The sequence below is a fragment of the Heterocephalus glaber genome, unplaced genomic scaffold, assembly GCF_053883595.1.
Source record: "Heterocephalus glaber isolate CG9 unplaced genomic scaffold, H.glaber_assembly_v1.0 deba00001615, whole genome shotgun sequence".
In the NCBI taxonomy this organism is placed as follows: domain Eukaryota; kingdom Metazoa; phylum Chordata; class Mammalia; order Rodentia; family Bathyergidae; genus Heterocephalus; species Heterocephalus glaber.
In genome coordinates this window covers 688,366-708,091 of record NW_028258386.1, presented here as the reverse complement: position 1 = coordinate 708,091, position 19,726 = coordinate 688,366, and the positions used below count along the sequence as shown (strand labels likewise).

Here is a 19,726-nt window from a genome sequence, read left to right as displayed (position 1 = left end):
GCACTCCGAGGGGGACGGATGCCTGCTGGGCTCTGTCACTGAGGCCTGGACAATCATTTTCCCTTCCTGAGCTCTGGTCTCTGCATCAGGATCCCAGGCCTCCGGTGCTGAGACCCGAGATCATGCACATGCAAATGAATGGGGATATGGGAGCACCTGCCTGGGGTTTGTCTGTGTAGCAGGCATGAGCCTCTCACAGCTACCTAGTACCACAGTGCCACCTGCTCACAGTTACACTCTAGTCTCCATTTCTTGCATGTTTTGGGAGAAACATTTCTACAAGTCCTTCATTCATAAGATCATTTAAATGCTTGGCTCCTCCTCAAATCCTGCTTCAGCTAAAGCAAGGCACTGCTGGCTCCCTGTCACTGGCGTGTCCCCACAGCCCCTGGCACCCTCCCTGCCCCACTCTGCCACCCGGCTGCAGTGCCGTTACCTTGTAGGGCACCTCGCCGAGCCGCACCACTCTTGCCTGTTTCAGCCATGTGTCCCTGGAGTGCAGGGTGTGCACACAATCCCTGCAGGGGTCAACACAGGAGATGAAGGACGAACTCAGCCCACACTGAGCCTGTGGGCAAGCAGGACCTCCTGCCTCCTGTGACTTGTGGCAGAGGGGAGAGTACAGACCTGATGACCCCTCCCCAGTTTTGCCTCGCATCCAAGGACAGGCCCTACTCCTAACATACCCGGAGGAGCTGTGTCCACTACAGCACCCACCCTGTGTGGAGCTCCTCTGTGCCTGTCCCTATCCTTGACCTGTCACCTGGGATCCCCAGTGAGAGCTCCCTCTGTAGCCTGTTGCGGGGAGGAAAACTCACCCCCCAGCAGTGCCCACTGAGGTTCTGATCTGCTGCTAACCACCATGCCAGGGACATCTGGCAGGGGTAAAAGATGCAGACATTCACTCTGACAGGCTAACGAACCGCCACAGGATGAAGACGCATGCACACGGAGCAGGCCAAGAATGACTGGTGGCCACAGTGATGACAGGCAGAGGCCCTGACTGGCTCCCTCTCCTGAGCTAAGAGCTATGCTGCAGCCCTACAACTCTATTCTGTATTGGGGCTCTGCTCTGCCATGCCAGGCCTACCTCTTCCTCTGCATCCTTCCCTCCTGGGGGAGGCACTCATCAAGCAAAGGGTCGAGTCCTTAGAGTGCAGACACAGCTGGCCCACCCAGCAGCTGGGGAGATACGCAGTACCTCATGGTGGGCAGGATGGAATCTGGTTTTCACTTCCTCCCACTGGGTGACCCTCCAGAGCCTCCTCTTATCCTCACTGACCAACGAGGGCTAAAGAGCCCCGTTCTTTCCACCTCCCATGGTCCCAGAACTTGATGCTTCCCAAAGGTCGAGTCAGACCTCTCCATCAACACCCATTCCTGTGTCTGTGTGTGAAAGCTCCATCCCGTGCTGCCCTAGCCTGAATGTCCCAAAGGACTGGTGAAGCCATAGTCATGGTCCCCAGATAGGAGGAAGAGGGCAGGGCAGGTCCGACAGGCGGGCAGCCTCCACATTGCTGAGGAACACAGGACAGGGACACAGCCCTCTCAGAACCAATGTCCACATCTGGCCCCTTCACACCTGGCAGAATGGCTATACAAACAAGCAAGAGTCAGCGAGGGTGAGGAGGTGGGGAAATGAGCTATGCGCACACGATGGGAGGTGGCAGAGCAGTTCCTCAAAACACGAAACTGAGCCACCTCTGACCTGGCAGTTCTACTTTGGGTACCATATATTCCCAAAAGAACTGAAAGGAGGGACTCCAACAACATTCACACCAGCGCTATTCACAGCAGCCCAAAGGTGGAAAGAACCAAGGGTCACCACGGATGAGTAAACAGTGTGATCTACTGGTATGTCCAGCCTCAGGGAGGAAGCAAACTTCGACACAAGCTACAACACAGACGGAACTTGGAAGAAACAGCTGGCTGCTCTGGGAGTCCACGTAGGAGGCCCCTGGGGCAGTCAAGCTCAGACCAGAGCGGACTGACGGGAGCAGAGGATGGGATGGGAGCAATGCAGTCAGGGTTGAGTTTGGGAAGACAATGACCTTCTGGTGATGGCAGTGCCGGCTGCACACATGAATGCGCTCAGTGCCACTGAGCTGTACATTGTAAAAACGGTGAAACCTAAATTTTATGCTGTGTTTTGTAACAGTAATAAATCACCGTCTGCCCCAATGTGCTCTCCTGACTTCTAGCTATTTCTCAAAATTCCTCCATCTATTTTTATATACACTTATCTCAAAATTATATTAACATTTTTCAATTTTAATTTTGTATGTATTTTTAACACCCCCCCACACACTACTGGGGATTGAATCCAGGGCCCTTGCACTGAGCTACATCTCCAGACTTTTTTTCATTTTTTATTTTGAGACAGGTTCTTCCTAAACTTATGGGCCTAAACTTATGATCCTCCTGCCTCAGCCTTCCTAGAGTGCTGGCATTACAGGTGTTTACCACAATACCCAACTTCTTTTTTTCTTACTCCTCTTTGTTTCGGTGATTATTTTTCTCCGTGGTGTAACCATTTTTAAGTGTTCAGTTCAAGGCCAAATATACTGGCAGCGCTGTACAAGCATCAGAATGGTCTGTTTCCAGAACTTTTCATCAGTCCCAACAGCCATTAAAACACAGACTCATTCCAACCACTTAACAGTTTGCCCTGAGCATCACTCGGGCAGCGTGTTTATGTACTGACTATCCTGAGTGTTACTCAGACAGGTGTCATTTCAACCAGTCAAATCTTGTTTGCATGAGATATACTAGCACTTGTTGTTTTTATATTACCTGTTATCTTATAAAACGAAAAAAATGCAATTTTTGGTCATCTTGTATTTAAATAATTGGACTGTTAAGTGGTTAACTTTTGTGATCAAATTTGTAACTCCTTCCTTTTGGTATGTTAAGTTATATTTGATGGTGTGTTTTTTGTTGTCGTAAATTCTACCTGTCCTACTTTGTCTTTGGCAGTGCTAGCATGAAGCCCAGGGCCTTGTGCATACCCAGCCCTACTTGTCCCACCTTCCATCTGTACCATGTCTTTGCTCTCACCTTCACAGCACACACACGACAGTTTCCCTCGTGAGTGTGGCTGATGATGAGACGAGCCCACATGGGCTGCCCCAGCCCAGGAAGAAGGTGCTGAGCCCCACCAGCCATCAGGAAGCCACAAGGTACGAGGTATGCTGCACAAACCTGGAGTAGACAGCTTCACCACGGCAGTACCCCAGAACTGCTGCCGTCTCTGGGTAGATGGCCTCGTACTTCAGGAGGTGCCGCTTCAGGGCATAGAGAGGGTGGTTCTTATAGGTGCTGATGGCTGAGGGCAGAGGCTGGTCCAGGTGCTTTGCCTGAAACTGAGAAGGCCCAACAGATGGTGCTGAGCAGCCATCAGGATCAGGGGAGCTCTGGGACAATGACCTTATCCCCTACTTGCTCTGACCACATGCGGCAGGGCAAGGTTTCCAAGCACTAATGACTAATGCTGCCCCTGGAGCCCCGGCCATGGGGTTGAGACTAACCAAAAGGTATGAAGAACTAAGTGAATTAAGGAAGTCATCTGACCAATTTCCAATCCTCAGACTCCTTAACCAGCCTGCCAGATGGGCTCTGGCAGAGACTTTAGAGAAAGCAATCCACGTGGGAGTGAAGTGTCTCTCAGTGAAGTCGCCTGTGCCATCACTGTTCCCCCATGCACTCACAGGATGCGGAAATGAGTTCAGCACAACCTCCACGGGGTGCCTGCTATGAGTTTTGCATCTCAGTGGGCAGCCACAACCCTACGACCCACACCTATTCACCAAGCTACCCTGGAAAGCCCAACAGGAATAAAGCCTGGCCTTTGGAGTGAGCAGTCACTGCCACTTGAGGTGAAGTGGGTTAGAAAACCATGCACACAGTTCCTATCTAACCTGCCACTGCAAGTAAGATGACCAGGCCCTGGCACATATGGGGTGAAGTGCACCAACTCAGGCACTGCTATGATAGGCCACTTATGAATGTGCACTCCACCCACACACAGCCACCCTGCACAAGCAGCTCAGGTCCCCGCCTGGGCTGGTGCCAGCTCTCGACCAGTGACACAGTTCTTATGTGCTGAAGTCCTGCTTCCCGATGGGCCCCTTTAACAGACTGACAAGACCTCCTCATTCTGGTCCCTGCCTTCCCAGAAGACAGTGTCTGTAGGTGTGAGGTGTGTCTGTCCATTATGTCTGTGCATGCAGAAAGGCGAAGGGGTAGCCAGATAGTGACAGTCATTCCTTCTTTCACTTGCTATGAGTTACATGACTTCCATAAACTTCTTTTTTCAGTACTGGTGATCAAACCCAGGGGCACTCTATCACTGAGCAACATCCCCAGCCCTTTTTATTTTTTCTTTTAAAACCAGTCTTGTTAAAAAAAAAAACCAGTCTTGTTACGTAGTCTAGGCTGTTCTCAAACTTGCGATCCTCCTGCCTCAGCTGCCCAAATAGCTGGGATTACACATGTGGACCACCACACCTGGCTGACTTGTATGAATTATTTTAAAGTTCCAAATTCATACCTGGGCAATAACTAAAAGCATACAGACTTCAAAGCCACATACAGCTGGGTTCAAATACCTGGCCACTTACTGGCTCAGCTCTGCTAGCATTTTACCAGTAACATTAAGGCAATGATAACACAGCTTTCTAATGTCACTGTGATAACTTCATGAGATAGCACACCAAAATATCCAACTCAGTGCTCAAAACTGGAGACAGTCATAGTGACCTCACTCCATCCTGGAGGCCCTGTGGCCCAAGCCTTACCTCCAAGTCTTCCTTCTTTTCCCTTTCCATGAACGGGCTCCGGTAGGGTCTCAAGGTCTCGTCCCACCACTCAGCATCAACCCGGCACTTGCGGGTAGCTGTCATCCAGGCTGGGTCATACCGCTGAGTGACATCTCGGACCCAGCCATTGCTGTCAATGCCCACGACATAGGTCATGGGCTTGGTGGCGTATCTGTAACAGGCCTGGGGCTGGCCCACCAACCCATGTGCACAGTCCACACACACCCACTTCTCCTCCTTCTCACAGAACACCTCCAGCCATTGGTCTACACCAGCTCCCCTCCCTCCTCCTGCCTCTTCATCATCCTGGGACACTTTCTTGCCTCTCTTACTGCCCGGAGAGCGGGAAGATGCTGGGTGCTGGCGGCGGCTCCCTGGCTGGGTCCTAGAGTCACTCTTGGAGCCAGCCTTCATCCGCTGTGGAGCTGGGGCCCTCCTCTGCCTGCGAGGGGCAGGTTCGGAGTCCTCATCAGAGGAATGATGGGCTTCCCCACTGGAAGGCTCAAAGTCAGAACTGCTGGCGGCCAGGTCACTCTCGCTCTCCTCTTTGTAAGACACCCTGAGGGCCCTGCGCTGGGCCCGGCTGTGCCGAGGCTGCTGCTTGCCGGGCCCAGCCTCCTCGCTCTCACTGGAAGAGGGCTCTCTCTGCTTTGCGCTGCCTGCGGCTGCCTTGCTCCTCTTCCCCTTGGTGACTGCCTTGCCAGGGCCCTTGGGAAAGGCTTCCCGCTCTCTGGTTCCTTTGCTGGTCTGCAGTTTGGGCTGGTTTTCTGCAGCTTGACTGGAAGTTCCTGGGGCATCTCCAGGATCCTCTGTGGCTCTCTCCTGAGGGGGTTTCTTTCCCTTAAGCAAAAAACAAACTATTTTTTCTTCCTTTTTCTGCTAATCATATGACATCCTGTAATTTAACCAGGGGTAAGTGACAGGCTAGAGAATCAGTATCCCAAGCTGCCCCCAGCTCACACAGGCTCTGCTGGCTCCCCTGTAGGTTAGGGTCAGGTATGCACCCACTGAAATCTATTACCCTTCAGCTGAGGCCACAATACTGTTCCTTTCATACTAATTCTGGAGCAGAGAAATGAGCAAAGGATTCAGAAACAGACAAATCTGAGTTTGAATTCCTGTTCTATCTCATTTGTTACTGACTTAAGCAAGTTATTTACCTTCTCAGCCTCGACTTCCCCAGCAATAAGAATACTCATCTTGCACATGTGCATTATGCATACAAAAACTTAGGAATTTACCTCAGCTGTGGTTTTAAAAATATAGCAATTACTAAATCAACCTCTGGGGCTGGGGATTTAACTCAGTGGTTCCGCCACCTGCCTCGCAAGCACAAGGTCTTGAGTTAATCCCCGGTACCAGAAAAAAAAACCAACCTCTGCACTGTAGGGCTTCAGACCATGCCCACCTGAATGAGATGGTACTGGGCCTCCTTCCTGGAGCACCTTCAAATCCAGAGTTCCCCCTATTCATTCCACCCTGCTGATGAGGATGGGGCAACTGTGCCAGCTCACAGAACAGAACCACAGGACTCACAGCCAGGCTTCCTGTGGGCCATGGTGCACAGCCAAGCTTGGGGTACTGCATACCTGCTCATGTCTGCAGCCCTCTCTACCACAGCAAAGGAGCGAGGCTGGTTCCATGAATGCAGCTCTTAAAAATAAATACCCTTGAAAACATGGCAGCAACCAAATACTTTTTAAGCTTCACAATTTTTTACTGTTTCCTGATCAACTGCCCTTTTCTTGGAAGCCCCGAGAGCCTCACCTTGACCATGGAGGACTTCAGAGGAAGGGGCTGCAAAGATAGCACCAGTCGGGTCAGGAGCTGCAGGGCACGCAGAATCAGCAGGAACACCTGTGAGGACAAGTGCAGCAAATCCATCCCAAGAAAACAGGGAAGGGGTTACTTAATTCAAAGCTGCTGGCTGCTTGTTAGCAACAGGGAAACAGAAACGGTAGAAACAACCAAACTGTCTCGACCATCAGACATGGGAACTTTGACACTGTTAGAAATGATGCTCACTGATTATCGTCATAGAAAAATGGAAACCGTTCACCATATTCTAAAGGAAAAGAGAGGTTTAAAAAAGTTGGATGTGATCATAACTTTGTAAGAAAAATCATATATGAATACAGACATGTATATTTGAAAAAGGATCCATATGCTATGTTATGGGTGTTTATAGGGATATTTTTTCCTCTGGGTATCTATCTTTTGATTGTTCTGTATTCAACATGTAATTAAAAGAAAATACAATGAAATACCACATTAGAGGGAAAGGTAGGAAATATCATCAGACCATGTGTGTGCTCTGTTTTCCACTTTTCTGACAGTCATCCTTTCACCTGGAAGCTAGCTGTAAAGACAGGAGCCTCCTCAGGTCTGGACCTCCACACAGCAACAGGGATAATGTGCTCGAGCAGGGCTCCCCACATAGGTCCATCCACTCTCATCACTTACTCTGTGTAATGGCTTTGATCTAAAATGTCCCCCCAAGCCTCCTGTGTTTAGAGGGTGATTGGACCACAGGGGCACATCCATGATGAGGTAATGGCTGAATGCGGTGTTAGGAGGTGGGGCCTGGTTAGAGGTTGTCACTAGGCATGTGACCTGGGAGGCTGTGTTCTTGTCCCTGCTCTTCCCTTCCCTCTCTGCTTCCTGGCTGCCATGGGTTGAACACCTTCTCCTCTACCAGGGCCCTGTGCCTTGGAGCCAGCTGACCATGGGCTGAGACCATGAACCAAATAAACCTCCTTCTTTAAGTTTCAGGAGTTTCGTCTCAGCCACAGGAAAGGTGATATACTATGATACCTTGGAGAGAAAGTTAGAGGTGAAAATCAGAAACAGGAAGGCAGGTTAGAAGCTATGTCATCATTCAGAAACAATTATTTTTGGTTGTTTCTTCTGGGGTCACAAAGGCCATGAAAGGAAAAACCAAAAAAGCATCACAACTGAAGTGACACATCCACTACATACAACACATGTCCTGAAACAGAAAAGGGACATCACTGGGAAACATGCGCCATCTAAGTGACATCTAAGTGCTACTGTCACACCAACAGTAATGTCTCAACTTCTCAGAGCACAGCCTGGCACAAGAGCACCGGTTAAGAGTCTGGATAGCTGAGTGTCAGCTACCAGCTGAATGAGACAGACTGCTTCACCTATAATAATCCTTGCCCTGTCTTCCTCCCAGAACTATGAGGAGGACATAAGAGAACGGGTGTGACAGTGCTCCGGCAACAGTCTGCTGCTGCCCAAGCACTGACAGTCACTACCTCTGACAAGCACTCTACCAGTGTGCACTGCAGAGGAGACAAAAATCAGTTTATGAAACCATACAATCCCTTTACTGACAAATGTGATAATCTAAGATGAAATGGAGAAATTCCTAGATGCATGCCAATTTCCAAACCTGTCTCAAGAAGAAACAGAAATCTGAACAATGATCTGTTTGACATCTGTTCAGAATTATGATCCAGGCACCCAGTTTGGACTTACAACCTGCTGCTCGGACTTACAACTTGTCTTTTCTTTTCTGGTACAGTTGTGTACATCTTGTTTATGAAGCCTCGATGTCTTTTTTTTGTACAGTATACCTTGTTAATAAAGTACTGTAATCTTTGCTGATTGTACTGCACAGTACAGTACTGTAGTTTTATGTTCTCTTATACACTGTAGTACTGCATGGAAGAGTTATACAAATGAAAGCAAAGTTGGGGTTTCCTTTGACCATTTTTTTGTTCTGAATATTATAATGTAAACACTATATACAATTCCTAATTCAACAACCAATTCATTTAACGACAGGCACAGGACACTCGGTCATCAAACAAGGATTATCTACACCGGCCAGATGGCAAAGCTGCCCAGATCAGTCCTCAGACTCAATCCAATCAGTATCAAAACTCCATTGGCTGTTATCACAAAAATGGAAATGCAGACCATCAAACTCATGTGGAACTGCAAAGGACCCCAACAGCCAAAGTAGCATTGACCATGAAGAATAAAACTTACTAATCAAAGGTACAATATCAAAACAGTACAATGCTGTCATGAGAAAGAGTGAATACCAATGGAACAGAATTCAGAGGACAGACAGGAACCCAGCTGATTTTCAACAAGAGTGCCAAAAGCATCTATCCCACTGAGAAACTAGTCTCTGTTACCAACTGTCTTAGTTACATTTCTCGTTGCTGAGACAAAACACCCAACACTCAAAGTTAAAGGAAGAAAGGTTTATTGTAGCTCACATTTTTGTAGAGGTTTCAGTTCACAGAGGGCTGGCTCCAAAAAAGGGCGGCATGGCAGAGGAGCATTACAGAGAAACAGTTCATGGCAGGCAGAAGGCAGCAAAGCAGCAAAGAAGTGAGGGAGCAGCAGCAGCAAGCAATGATCCTTGCTTAGGGTGGGTAACACATATACCCAGGGTGGGGTACCCTTAATTCTACCCAGAACTATGCCAAACCAATTAGTGGACTAACTTAGTAATCACATACCCCCAATCCCAGCATCACACACTCTAGATCTAGCCACCTCTGAAAAGTCCCACCTATGACCACATGAGGCTTTGGGGGGACATCTAGACACAAGCTATAACACCAACCATGAAAACAATACAGCCAACAGTCAAAACAGTGGTCTATTCAACAGACAGTGTTGGGACAATTGGATGTCCACTTCCGAAAGAATGTCTCAGAAGAAAATACAAGTGTTAATCTTCACAACTTTGGATTTGGCAGTGAATTCTTAGATATGACACCAAAAGCACAAATGACAAAATGAAAAGTATGTAAGTCAGACTTTGTCAAAACAAAAGCCTCTCATGTATCAAAGAGCTTCATGAAAGGCAACCTCCAGAATGGGAGGAGACATCTGCAAAGCAGTGACAGGGACTGTATAAGGAACTCTTGGACTTCAGTAAGTTGGCAACCTAGCTTGAAAGTGGCAAGATTACAGAGAAATCTCTCCACAGGAGATACACGGCTGAGAGCCCACAAAAGACACACATCATCAGTCATGGAAATGCAAATCAAAATTGTACTGACATACCCCAACACCCACTAGAATGGCTGTAACCAAAAATGCAGAAGGTAAAGAGTGTGGTGAGGATCTGGTGGATGGGAACCCTTGCTCACTGCTGGTGGGGCAGTAAAATGGGGCAGCAGTTGCAGGAAACAGCATGGCGGTTCCTCAGAAAGTTAAACAGACAATGTGTCATGTGGCCCAGCATATCTCAGGTATATTCCCAAACGAACTGAAAGTAGAGACTCAAATAAGCATATGTACAGACATGCACTCTTCACAACAGCAAGAGGTCGAAACCACCTAAGGTGGCCACAAATGGATAAACAAAATGCAATATATATACACAATGAAATGTTACTCAGCCATGAACAGGAATGAAATACTGACAATGCAGATGAACCCTGAAACCATTATGCAAAGTGAAAGACAAAAAGCCACATGTTGTATAATTTCTTTTATATGAAATATCCAGCTTAGGAAATCCAGAGACAGAGAGTAGACTGGCTGGTGCTTGTCACACGAGGTGGAAGGAAAGAGATGGTAACAAAGTTGTTTCATGGGTATACACCGGGTTTCCCTTGGGGTGATACAAATGTTCTGGAGACAGACAGAGGTGGGGGTTGCACAATTCTGACTATACTAAATGGTCACTAAATTTGCTCACTTTTCAAAAACCTGTAAGATCCCATTTGTGCTTTAAAAAAAACCCAAGAAAACAAGTAACATATGTACATAAATAAATAGGAATAAACTCGAGAGGTCAACCCTAAATCTTAATGGTTTCCTCTGGGTGGTGGTATCACAGCACTGATGAGTGGCCTTGCAGATATCTTAGACTCCTCAAAGCTGAGTCAGGAGAAGACCAAGACACCAGTCATTTGACCCTGACACACATAAGTCTGGTCTCTGTCCCTAAGCAGGAAAATCAGGGGCTCCCAAATCTAAGTACACAAGTCAAATGGATCTCACCCTGATGACACCAATTTTCACTACCATTACTTAATAGTTTTGCCCAAGGGGTCACTTACATGGACCAACTCTTCCTCATCTCGTGCAGAATAAATAGCGAATCTCCTTTCTAGTGTGGTCTGCAGGCTACTTTGATCGGGTGCTGAAAGGTCCGCATTAACAGTAAATGTTCCGATGAACCTGGGGAGAAATCAGGCATTCCCTGTGCAGCGGTGAAGGTGAAGGGAAGTTCTGTTCTTTCACAGTCAAGACAACCAAAGTGGGAGGGGGGGGGTCAGGGCGGGCCTGCCTGAGCTCTGCTCCTCAGAGCCTGTGGGGTTAATCACTATCGGCTTTGAAATACCAGGCATCACCTGCTGGGGCGCCTCTCTAACCTCTCACTTGAGACCAGGGCTCCGAATCCACATACCTCGCCTGCCCCTCCTCCTCTGTGCACTCCAGTGCCTGGGCTCTCCTCTTTTCTTGTGGTGCCCCTGCATGAGGCCCTCTCCCTGCCTTGAGCCCTTGGGCCAAGTGCCCCCAACACCCCAGCTCTGTGTCAGGCACAGGGCCTTACCACTTCAGCAGGCTGGAGAGGTAACCTGAATCCACGTCTTGAGGAAGCACCCTCGTGAAGTGAGCTGGGATGATGGAGAGGCCAACGGCCAGCAGGTCTGGCTGGCTGCAGACACCATTTCGATAGAAGCCATTTCCCAGCAGGCACAGTAGGTGAACCTGCAGGGGGAAAGGACAGAAGGAAGGCTGAGAACTAGCTGAGGCCATGTCACCACATGAGAGTTTTGCAGGCAGGAAGTACTTAGTGCCACAAAAGGAAGTAAAAACACCAGCAGGAGCCATTGTCCAAGACTGTACCTCCAACCTCTCCTCTCCATGTACTTATTCCCTCAAAAAAAATCATCTAATTCCAAGCTTGAAATACACACTTTTCCTCAGGAGACCTTGCCTTAAAGACATGGTCTGAAGGATTGCTAGAGGAAATAATCAGTGTCAGGGGCTGCTCCTGCGAAGTCAGGAGGAGAGGGAGTGGGGAGAGAGCAGGATGCTCAGGAGCAATGGAGCTGGGGAAGCGGGGGGGCTCAATGACACTGTCTCTACCTTGGGGTGCATCTGACCACCTCCTCTGCCACACACCTTGTGCCTCTGTCCCCTCCTCACCACCACTCCATCCTGCCTCAACCTACTGAAATGATTCTACAGCTGTCTTCCCCTTCCCATAACCACCTTATGTCATTTTCCTGTCAAAATCAGTCCTCCTTCTCCCTTACAGTCTCCTATTCTCACTAATGGTGCTGCCTTCTTTTCCTCACCTAAGCTTCAATCCTCAGTCATCTTGATTCTTCTTCCTTCCCTCTCTGGCCCCACCATGAGGTGACAGAAAATACAGCCATCACATTTAATCCCAGGCTCTGGGAGTGGGCATCTCACTCCATCGAATCTGTGCAGCTGGGCATTTGGCATCTCCCCAACCTGTCCCTGCCCTCCCTTTCCTAGCAGACCCCTGGATGTCTTCCTACACTTCCACCTTGCTTGTACACAAACCTTCCTCAGCACCTCAGACCTGCAATCAGCTTTCCACCACTGAGCACCATCCCCAGCTCCTGTTCTGAAGTCCTCTCACTCACACGCTAAGCCCACAGCCTCCATACTATAGGAAATGCACTTTTTGCAGGCTGCACATCCTTTATTTGACACACCTGGGCCACAAGTTTTTCAGGTCTGAGATTTCTTTCAAATTTTGGAATATCTGAATAGACCCTGACCAGCTGAGCATCTCTAATCCCAAAACCAAAAGTCAAAATGGTGCAAAATCCCAAAATTCTGAGGCTCAAAAAGTTTAGTTGTTTATGAATTGGGCATGATGGTGTTGCTTATGATACCAATATCCAGGAGGCTGAGGCAGGAGGATCACCATGAATTTGAAGCCAGCATGGGTTACACAGTGAGTTCAAGGCCAGCCTGAACCACATAGTGAGACTTTGTCTCAAAAAAACAAAAGAAACTTTTCAATTGTGCAACATTTTAGACTTTGGATTTTTGGACTGGGGCTGTTCAACCTGTGCAGTTCTCCTTCCCCACAAAGCTACATAACACCCTTGGTAGGTCTGTGTGCAAGTTCAGTACCATCAGGGGGCACAAACACAGATTTTCACTGCACTCAAAACCAACGTTACTAAATGGTTGGAACAGGTGATGGGAGGTGAGTACCTGCTCACTGACAAGCCCTGCTGCTTCTCAGGCTCTGCGCTACAAGTTACTTTAAACGTAATGTTGCCTAATTCTCATAGCACTCTCCAAAGTGGACAGCGTTATCACCTCCTGCTTCACAGGTAAGAAGACAAAAGGCTGAAAGTGAATGAGACGCGTGTAACAGAGGGCTGGGGATGCAGCACAATGTGAAGGTCTTGGGTTCAATCCTCAATTTAAAAATAAAAGAAAAAGAAAAAAGCTACTTGCCAAGGTGGCCTTGCAAGCAGCAGAGCCAGAAATAAAGCCTAGGCTCAAACTGACTGAGAACCTTTCTGTGCACCTTAGAAAAATACTGTCCTTCCTTCCCTTTCCTTCCCTGTCCTTACCTTGTGTGTGTTCTCGCGGACTTCCCTACTGAAACGTTTCATCATCCTCCGAAGACAGGTCTCAAACTCCATTTTTATCTTCTCACTGCAAGGCAGAGTGAGAACTTGAGAATGAAGTGGAGGAGTAAGCCGGCACCCAGGTCCCTAGTCATTTCTTCTGCGCACTGTGACACATGAGGCTGTACCCTGCTTTCCTGCCAAGACTGCGCTACCCAAGCAAACGTGAACGTCCTTCTCACCTGCAAACCTGAGCTAGAACTGCAACCAGATTCTGGCCTCCACCTGCACCACCATGCCTCCCGAACACGTCTCAGAGCTCACCTCCTCCAGGAAGGCTTCTCTGTCCACCCTCCGGACTGCCGACTCCCTCCTTAGTAAGCACCATCTTTGTGCTAAATTAATGTAGGACCCTGTTGTAGTGCAAAATCTTTCATCTCAAGAGAACCTCGTGCTTCCTGAATGACTGTGATCATCTCCCTTGTCTCTGCCTAACAACAGGCCCATGATACCGTAGAACCTATGGGCTACCAAACAGGCTTCATGTTTCATTTCACAAGCTATCGCAGAGTGCGCACAGGTCCTGGGGATACTAGAATGGACTGAGGCCCCTGTCACAGTGGGCACTGTCTTGAGTCCTGAGCAAAAAGCACTGAGTCCACTGACTTGCTGGGCAGCTCCTGCAAGATCGCCTAAGCTCTTGGTGCCCTGGCTGCTCAGCTCTGATGCTGCACCAAGGACTAGGTAAGATGACCCACCTGCTCAGCCCCTGGCCCTCTCCCATCTGCACCCCAGCCAGGATCCAGAGTCTAAAGGGAAGCCCAGATACTCTCACCTGGGTTCCTGACCATGGTATACTCAGCTCCATCCCCTGTGCGTTCATCACAAGTTTCCACTGAGTGCACCTATGGCCCATTACGCAGAACAGGAACCTGGAACCTAGCTTGGCCTTACCTTCTTTCTCTTGTTTTCACCTGTTCCGGTGTTTCAATCTCTATCTCCACTGGTTTCAGAGACAGAATAGACTGAGAGGTTGAACTTTCTCCTACATCACCAGGTGCAGGCCCACTAAGTTCTAGCAACGACAATTTAAAAAATCAAGTAACAGTAATAACAATAGCTAATATACTGAACAAGATCAAGTCCTGCTGGGAAGGAGAAGTAAGGAATAGATTTAAGGTCCACACTGGCATGACTACTTCTATCAGGCTCTGTGTTCCTAGGCAGGCTCTGTGCCAAGTGTGTTATATTCATTTGTCCCCTTTAGCCCCGACAGTCTTCAGATGAGGGAACTGAAGGACAGATACTGAGCTGAGTTACATATAGGCCGCTGCCATTGAAAAGCCAACACCCATAACATGTTTCATTGTTTTTAACCAAATAAGAACAATCTCCTAGTGTATTACTACAGTAACACTGATCACAATTTTACTTGCCTGGAATTATGATTTAAATGTGTCTTCCACTCTCAGATAGAAACCTGTAACTGACAAGGAACGCATCTTTCTCAGCTCCTCATCCCCCTATTCCCAACATAGCTTGTACCACTAGTTGAAAGAAACAGAATCTGTCTGCCTGGATCTGACTGGAGACTTCACTAGCAAAAACACTTTTAAAGAATTCTGACTCTAGAGGCCAGGACACCTCATGGCAATGAATGCACTAATGACAAAACTGTTTCTACATACAGTCCCTACTAAAATGAACAAGGGCTTCTAGGAGAGAAAATGTTGATTTCAGGTCTGGATCTAGGAAAGTAATGGAAAACCTAGAAAATCTTGTGCCAGAAAGCAAAAATGGTCTCCAAAATTCCTGAGACCATGTCAAAAGATGTCGTAGTACAGTGAGCTTAAACTGAGTTTTACGAGTCAGATGGATCTTAATAGATGCAGTGAGGTATAAAGCACCATCTAGGAAGTATCCTCATGCAAGAAGAAAAATAATCCAAAATGAATCAAGTCTTTGGACTTAACTTACAGTTTACAAGAAATACAGGGTTACTGACGTAAGTTTCACACTACCATGAAATGTCTGTTTCAGACAAAACTAGAACATAAGACACTCTTAAAAAACAAGAGCCCTGCATCCTTCAAAAGAAGCAATACAGCCAGCCACAATGGCACACACATGTGATCTCAGATACTCAGGAGGCTGAAGTAGGAGGATCCCAAGTTGAAAGCCAGCTGAGCAATTTAACAAGACCCTGTCTCAAAATTAAATAAATAGGGCTGGGGGGTGCAGCTCAGTGGTAGAGCACTTGCCTAGCATGTACAAAGCCCCCAGGGAATACAGTTCTAGATTTAAAGAGTAAAAAGACGTAACAACTCAATACACGGCTTACAAACCCACTGAATCCTGAATTAGCAAAAGGACCAAGATACAGCTATAAAGATAATTTTATTTATTTATTTTTTGAGACAGGGTCTCGATATATAGTTCAGACTGACCTTGAACTCACTATGTAGCTCAGGAAGGCCTTGAATTCATGGAGATCTTCTTGCCTGAGCCTCTTGAGTGCTAGGATTACAGGTGATCGCCACCATGCCCGACAAAGATATTCTTAATACAACTGGGGATTACTTTTATTCTCTTAACTGTGATAATGTTGTTTTGTCATGCAGGGGAATGACTTATTCTTAAGTAATGCTGGAGTGTTTAGAAGCCGTGTTAGGATGTCTACAACTTATTTTCAAATGGTCTCACAATACGAGAAAGTTGACGAACCTAGGTGAAGAGTATATAAGTACTACTTTCCAGTTTTTTGCAGGTTTGAATACTGTGAAAGTAAAAGGTTGGGGAAGAAAATCACATTCACAACAGAAGGAATCAGGAATGACCACATCAGCTGCTATTTACTGAGTATATGGTGCCCTGGGCCCTTATATTTGCAAACATTTTTTTCCTACAATAGTGCCAGTCCTGGAGTACACACTCATACTAAACATCCAGTGTTTACAGAACATTATCCATGAAAAAGCTGAGCTCCGCAAAGTCAATTTCCTGCTCAGGCAGTCACACGAGAGGCAAGACTAGGCTCTGCACTGGGTCTGATTACTCCAAATCTCATCCTCTTTCTCCTACATGCTGCTGTCTCTCTATTCACAGCTTCCTCATTAACAGTCACCAGAGGAAGAGAATATATGATCTTCTTTGGTACCTTGGTCACAGATTTTTCCTTATATCAAAGCAAGTTCTGCCTGTGCCTCTCTGTAATCCAGCTACTTGGGAGGTTAGACTGGAGGATGGCAAGTTTAGGACAAGCCTGGGCAACTTAGCAAGACCCTACCTCAAATTAAAAGGGGCTGGAAATATAGGACAGTGGTACAGTGCATCCGACTTCTTCCTACAGCCTTCTCTTTAGTCTTAGGTTTTATCAGTTTCATAAGAAAACCACAGCACTGCACTAAGGAGAGGAAAGATATTTCTTAAGACAGGGAAAGATGCCTCACCTTCAACCTCTTCCCAATCATCTTCACTTTCTTCCTCGTCTCTTTCATCACTACCTTTGTCCACAGCAGCCTCTCTCTTTGGATGTTGTGCCTTCTTGAGACCACGTGAAGAGTCCCTGGTGGAGATTACAGGAAAGAAGACGAAGAAGTCTCAGACATCCTCATGTAACTTTCAGGCTAGACGCATTTTAAGAACTTGCCCTTCTATTTACTCATGTTGAGACTCCACTACCATGAGGTATGGAAGGATGGTGAGTGCAAACTTCATTTCCTCCATCGGTGAGGCTCTCAAAATCTCATCAAGACATGCTCTGATTATCAGTTTTGTTAATACCAGATATGCTGTGAAGTGCGCAGAGCCTACTGCCTCCAGCCTGTGTGCAGGAAACACAGCTGTCTGGATATAGCGAGTGCTAGGTTCACAGAAGCCACAGTAGCAGCATGAGTTCCAGACACATTAGTGCTATATAATGCATGCACGTGCATCTGGAAGCCACAAGGGAGAGAATCTGAATTTGCTGATCCACCTGAGAACCAACTCAGGCTTTCTTTCCACCCTTTAAAATATGATGTAAGGAAGGCTGTTATCCGAGCACTCATGAGTTCAAGGCCAGCCTGAACTACATAGCAAGATCTTGTCTCAAAAAAAACAACAAAACAAAAAAAGATGTAAGGAAGCTAAGTTGGTAGAACTCTTAATTCAAGATAAGTGAGGTTGAGGGCCGGGGATTTAGCTCAGTGGTTTTGCCACCTCCTTTGGATGCGCAAGGTCTCAAGTTCGATCCCCAGTACCAAAAATAAATAAATAAGAAAAAAGATAAGTGAGGACATGACTAGACATACATATGTCATAACAGAAAAATGGAGAACAAGATGGCTACATAGCTATTGCATAGGTAAGTAGCTAAACAACAGCTCAAGACTAAACAGCTGTTACTATATATGACATATTTCTCCAAATTTATATATAAACATGTCTAGAGTTCTGAGTTACTTTTAACTTTTGTTTTGCAGTATTAGGGATTGAACCCAGGGCCACACCTCAGCCCTGAGTTACTTTTAGCTTATGTAAACACTGATGCTAAGTGACATTATTAGCTAAGATTTTAGCACATGTAAAATGACCAATCCTCAGCCTTCCACTCTAATAACGCACACTCTTTTTTGCCTACTACTTTCTTGAACACTGTATAAACAAAACCTTCCCCTTAACAATAAACACAGAAAAGCCAGGAGTGGTGCCATATGCCTGTAATCCCAGCACTCGGGAGGCAGAGGCAGGAGGAGGCTGAGACAAGAGGGTGACTTTGAGTTCAAGGCCAGCCTGGGCTACATAGCGAGACCCTCTCAAAAAAAAAAAAACCAATAAACACAAAAATGACCACACACTATGGGTTGGACCAGCTGATTCTTGGTGAGAGCAAGGAGGACCAGGGCTGTCCTTGGCAGCACCCTAGTCTATCTCTTGAGTAGCAATCTCTAGAGAGGGACTTCAACTAGTGAGGGAGCAAAGTGTAAGAGGACAAAGGAGCCCCTGGGCCAGGCTGCCTGCTTGTCCTGCCCCTTTCCTCCACTGCCCTCTGCTGCATACTCTCCCAGCCCAGGATCAGAGACTCTGGAACAGGGACTCTCCAAGCCAGGATATGAGCAAAGAAAAACCTACTATTGTACCTTTCTGCTTTTCCTCTAACCACTTCCCCCACCGCCTGCTCAAGAGACAGATAATCAACCAGGCTCACGTAACTGTTCACCACACATTAATGTGAAGGATCATACTGCAAAATATTTGGCACACGCCAAACAAGAGGCCCAGGCCAAGATGCCACAGGACTGGAAAAATGAACCACAGGTGGTTCTGGTCTTGGAGAGCTTCAGCCCGAGGATGAGGTCCCAAATAACTATAATACCTGGTAGACATGTTCACTCTTCAGAAACATGGTGGGAACTCAAAGGAGAAAGTGGGGAAGAAACAATGAAAACTCTAGAGCAAATGGCTTCAGATACAGGTCTTCGAGGCAGAAGAAAGCATTCCAGGCAGAAGGAAAAAATATGCACACAATACAGGTGCAGCAAAGTACAAGGATGTGCCGAGTGAACGATGAGGAGGAGTGTGAGCTTGTGGAGAGGGGTGCCAGGCAGTGCTGGAAGAGCAGGTAAATACTTTGCACGCATCCACCATCTATCTCTGTGTAGTCTAAAGAGCACTGGACCACAAGCCTCTTGTCACCGTCCAGCTGCAGCACTAGGAATAAGTTACTGTCTGGAAGCTATCACTGAGCACAGAAAACTTTCCAGCACTTTCTGGTCTGAAGAGTTTAAAGACCCCTCCTTCTCCCCAGATCCCAGCAACAAGCAAAGAGTGGGTTCTCTGATCGGAACAAGCAACGTGGGTCTGAAGCTTTTTGCCATCTCACCTGAAATCTTCCCCATCACTGAGGGGTTCATCCTTTATTGCCTTGAGTTTTTCAGATTTAACAGTCACCTTGTTCACTTTCTTTTTTACTGGACCATCTGCGGGGGCCCCAGGATCAGTGAAGCCTCTCTTCCTCTCTCCTCGTGAAACTTTTGAGTGAAAGCTCTTCTTTGGCAGTTTCATTTTCTTGTCTTCAAAGACATCTACGTGACCACAGGGAACAAGAGGTGAGGGAATGGAAAGATGGAGGCAGTATGGCTGACAGGCAGGATCGTGAAGAGGCTCCAGGCCCTCTCTCCATCCACATCTCTATTACCAGTTCACTATCCCATGTCTGCACACAACTGGCTCTCAGCTTCTCCCCATCTGGGCCCAGACACCTCATCCATGTTCAGAGTAAAAAAATCACTTTTTTTTTGCAATGGAGGTGGGGGGCTTGAGTGTGCTAGGCAAGTACTGTCCCCTGAGCGAACCACT

The 19,726-nt window shown here is 47.2% G+C and overlaps 1 protein-coding gene across 5 annotated transcripts in view; it reads right to left on the bottom strand.

Moving 5' to 3' along the window:
* Xpc (XPC complex subunit, DNA damage recognition and repair factor) overlaps positions 1–19,726 on the bottom strand; it is a 28,535-nt gene that overhangs the window by 4,294 nt on the left and 4,515 nt on the right. For 2 of the 5 annotated variants that reach the window (XR_015445674.1, XM_004870496.4), the window contains exons 2-11: positions 19,251–19,452; positions 16,837–16,952; positions 14,342–14,462; positions 13,391–13,475; positions 11,374–11,531; positions 10,877–10,997; positions 6,585–6,674; positions 4,797–5,657; positions 3,202–3,362; positions 437–518 (exon numbers count right to left, since the gene is read on the bottom strand). Coding sequence is in view for 4 of the 5 variants with exons in the window: in XM_004870496.4 (XP_004870553.2) it covers positions 437–518; positions 3,202–3,362; positions 4,797–5,657; positions 6,585–6,674; positions 10,877–10,997; positions 11,374–11,531; positions 13,391–13,475; positions 14,342–14,462; positions 16,837–16,952; positions 19,251–19,452 (1,997 nt within the window). In the remaining variant the exon portion in view is untranslated. The remainder of the gene's footprint in view (positions 1–436; positions 519–3,201; positions 3,363–4,796; positions 5,658–6,584; positions 6,675–10,876; positions 10,998–11,373; positions 11,532–13,390; positions 13,476–14,341; positions 14,463–16,836; positions 16,953–19,250; positions 19,453–19,726) is intronic. The other 3 variants (XM_087196827.1, XM_087196826.1, XM_021248790.1) reach the window with 3 other exon arrangements.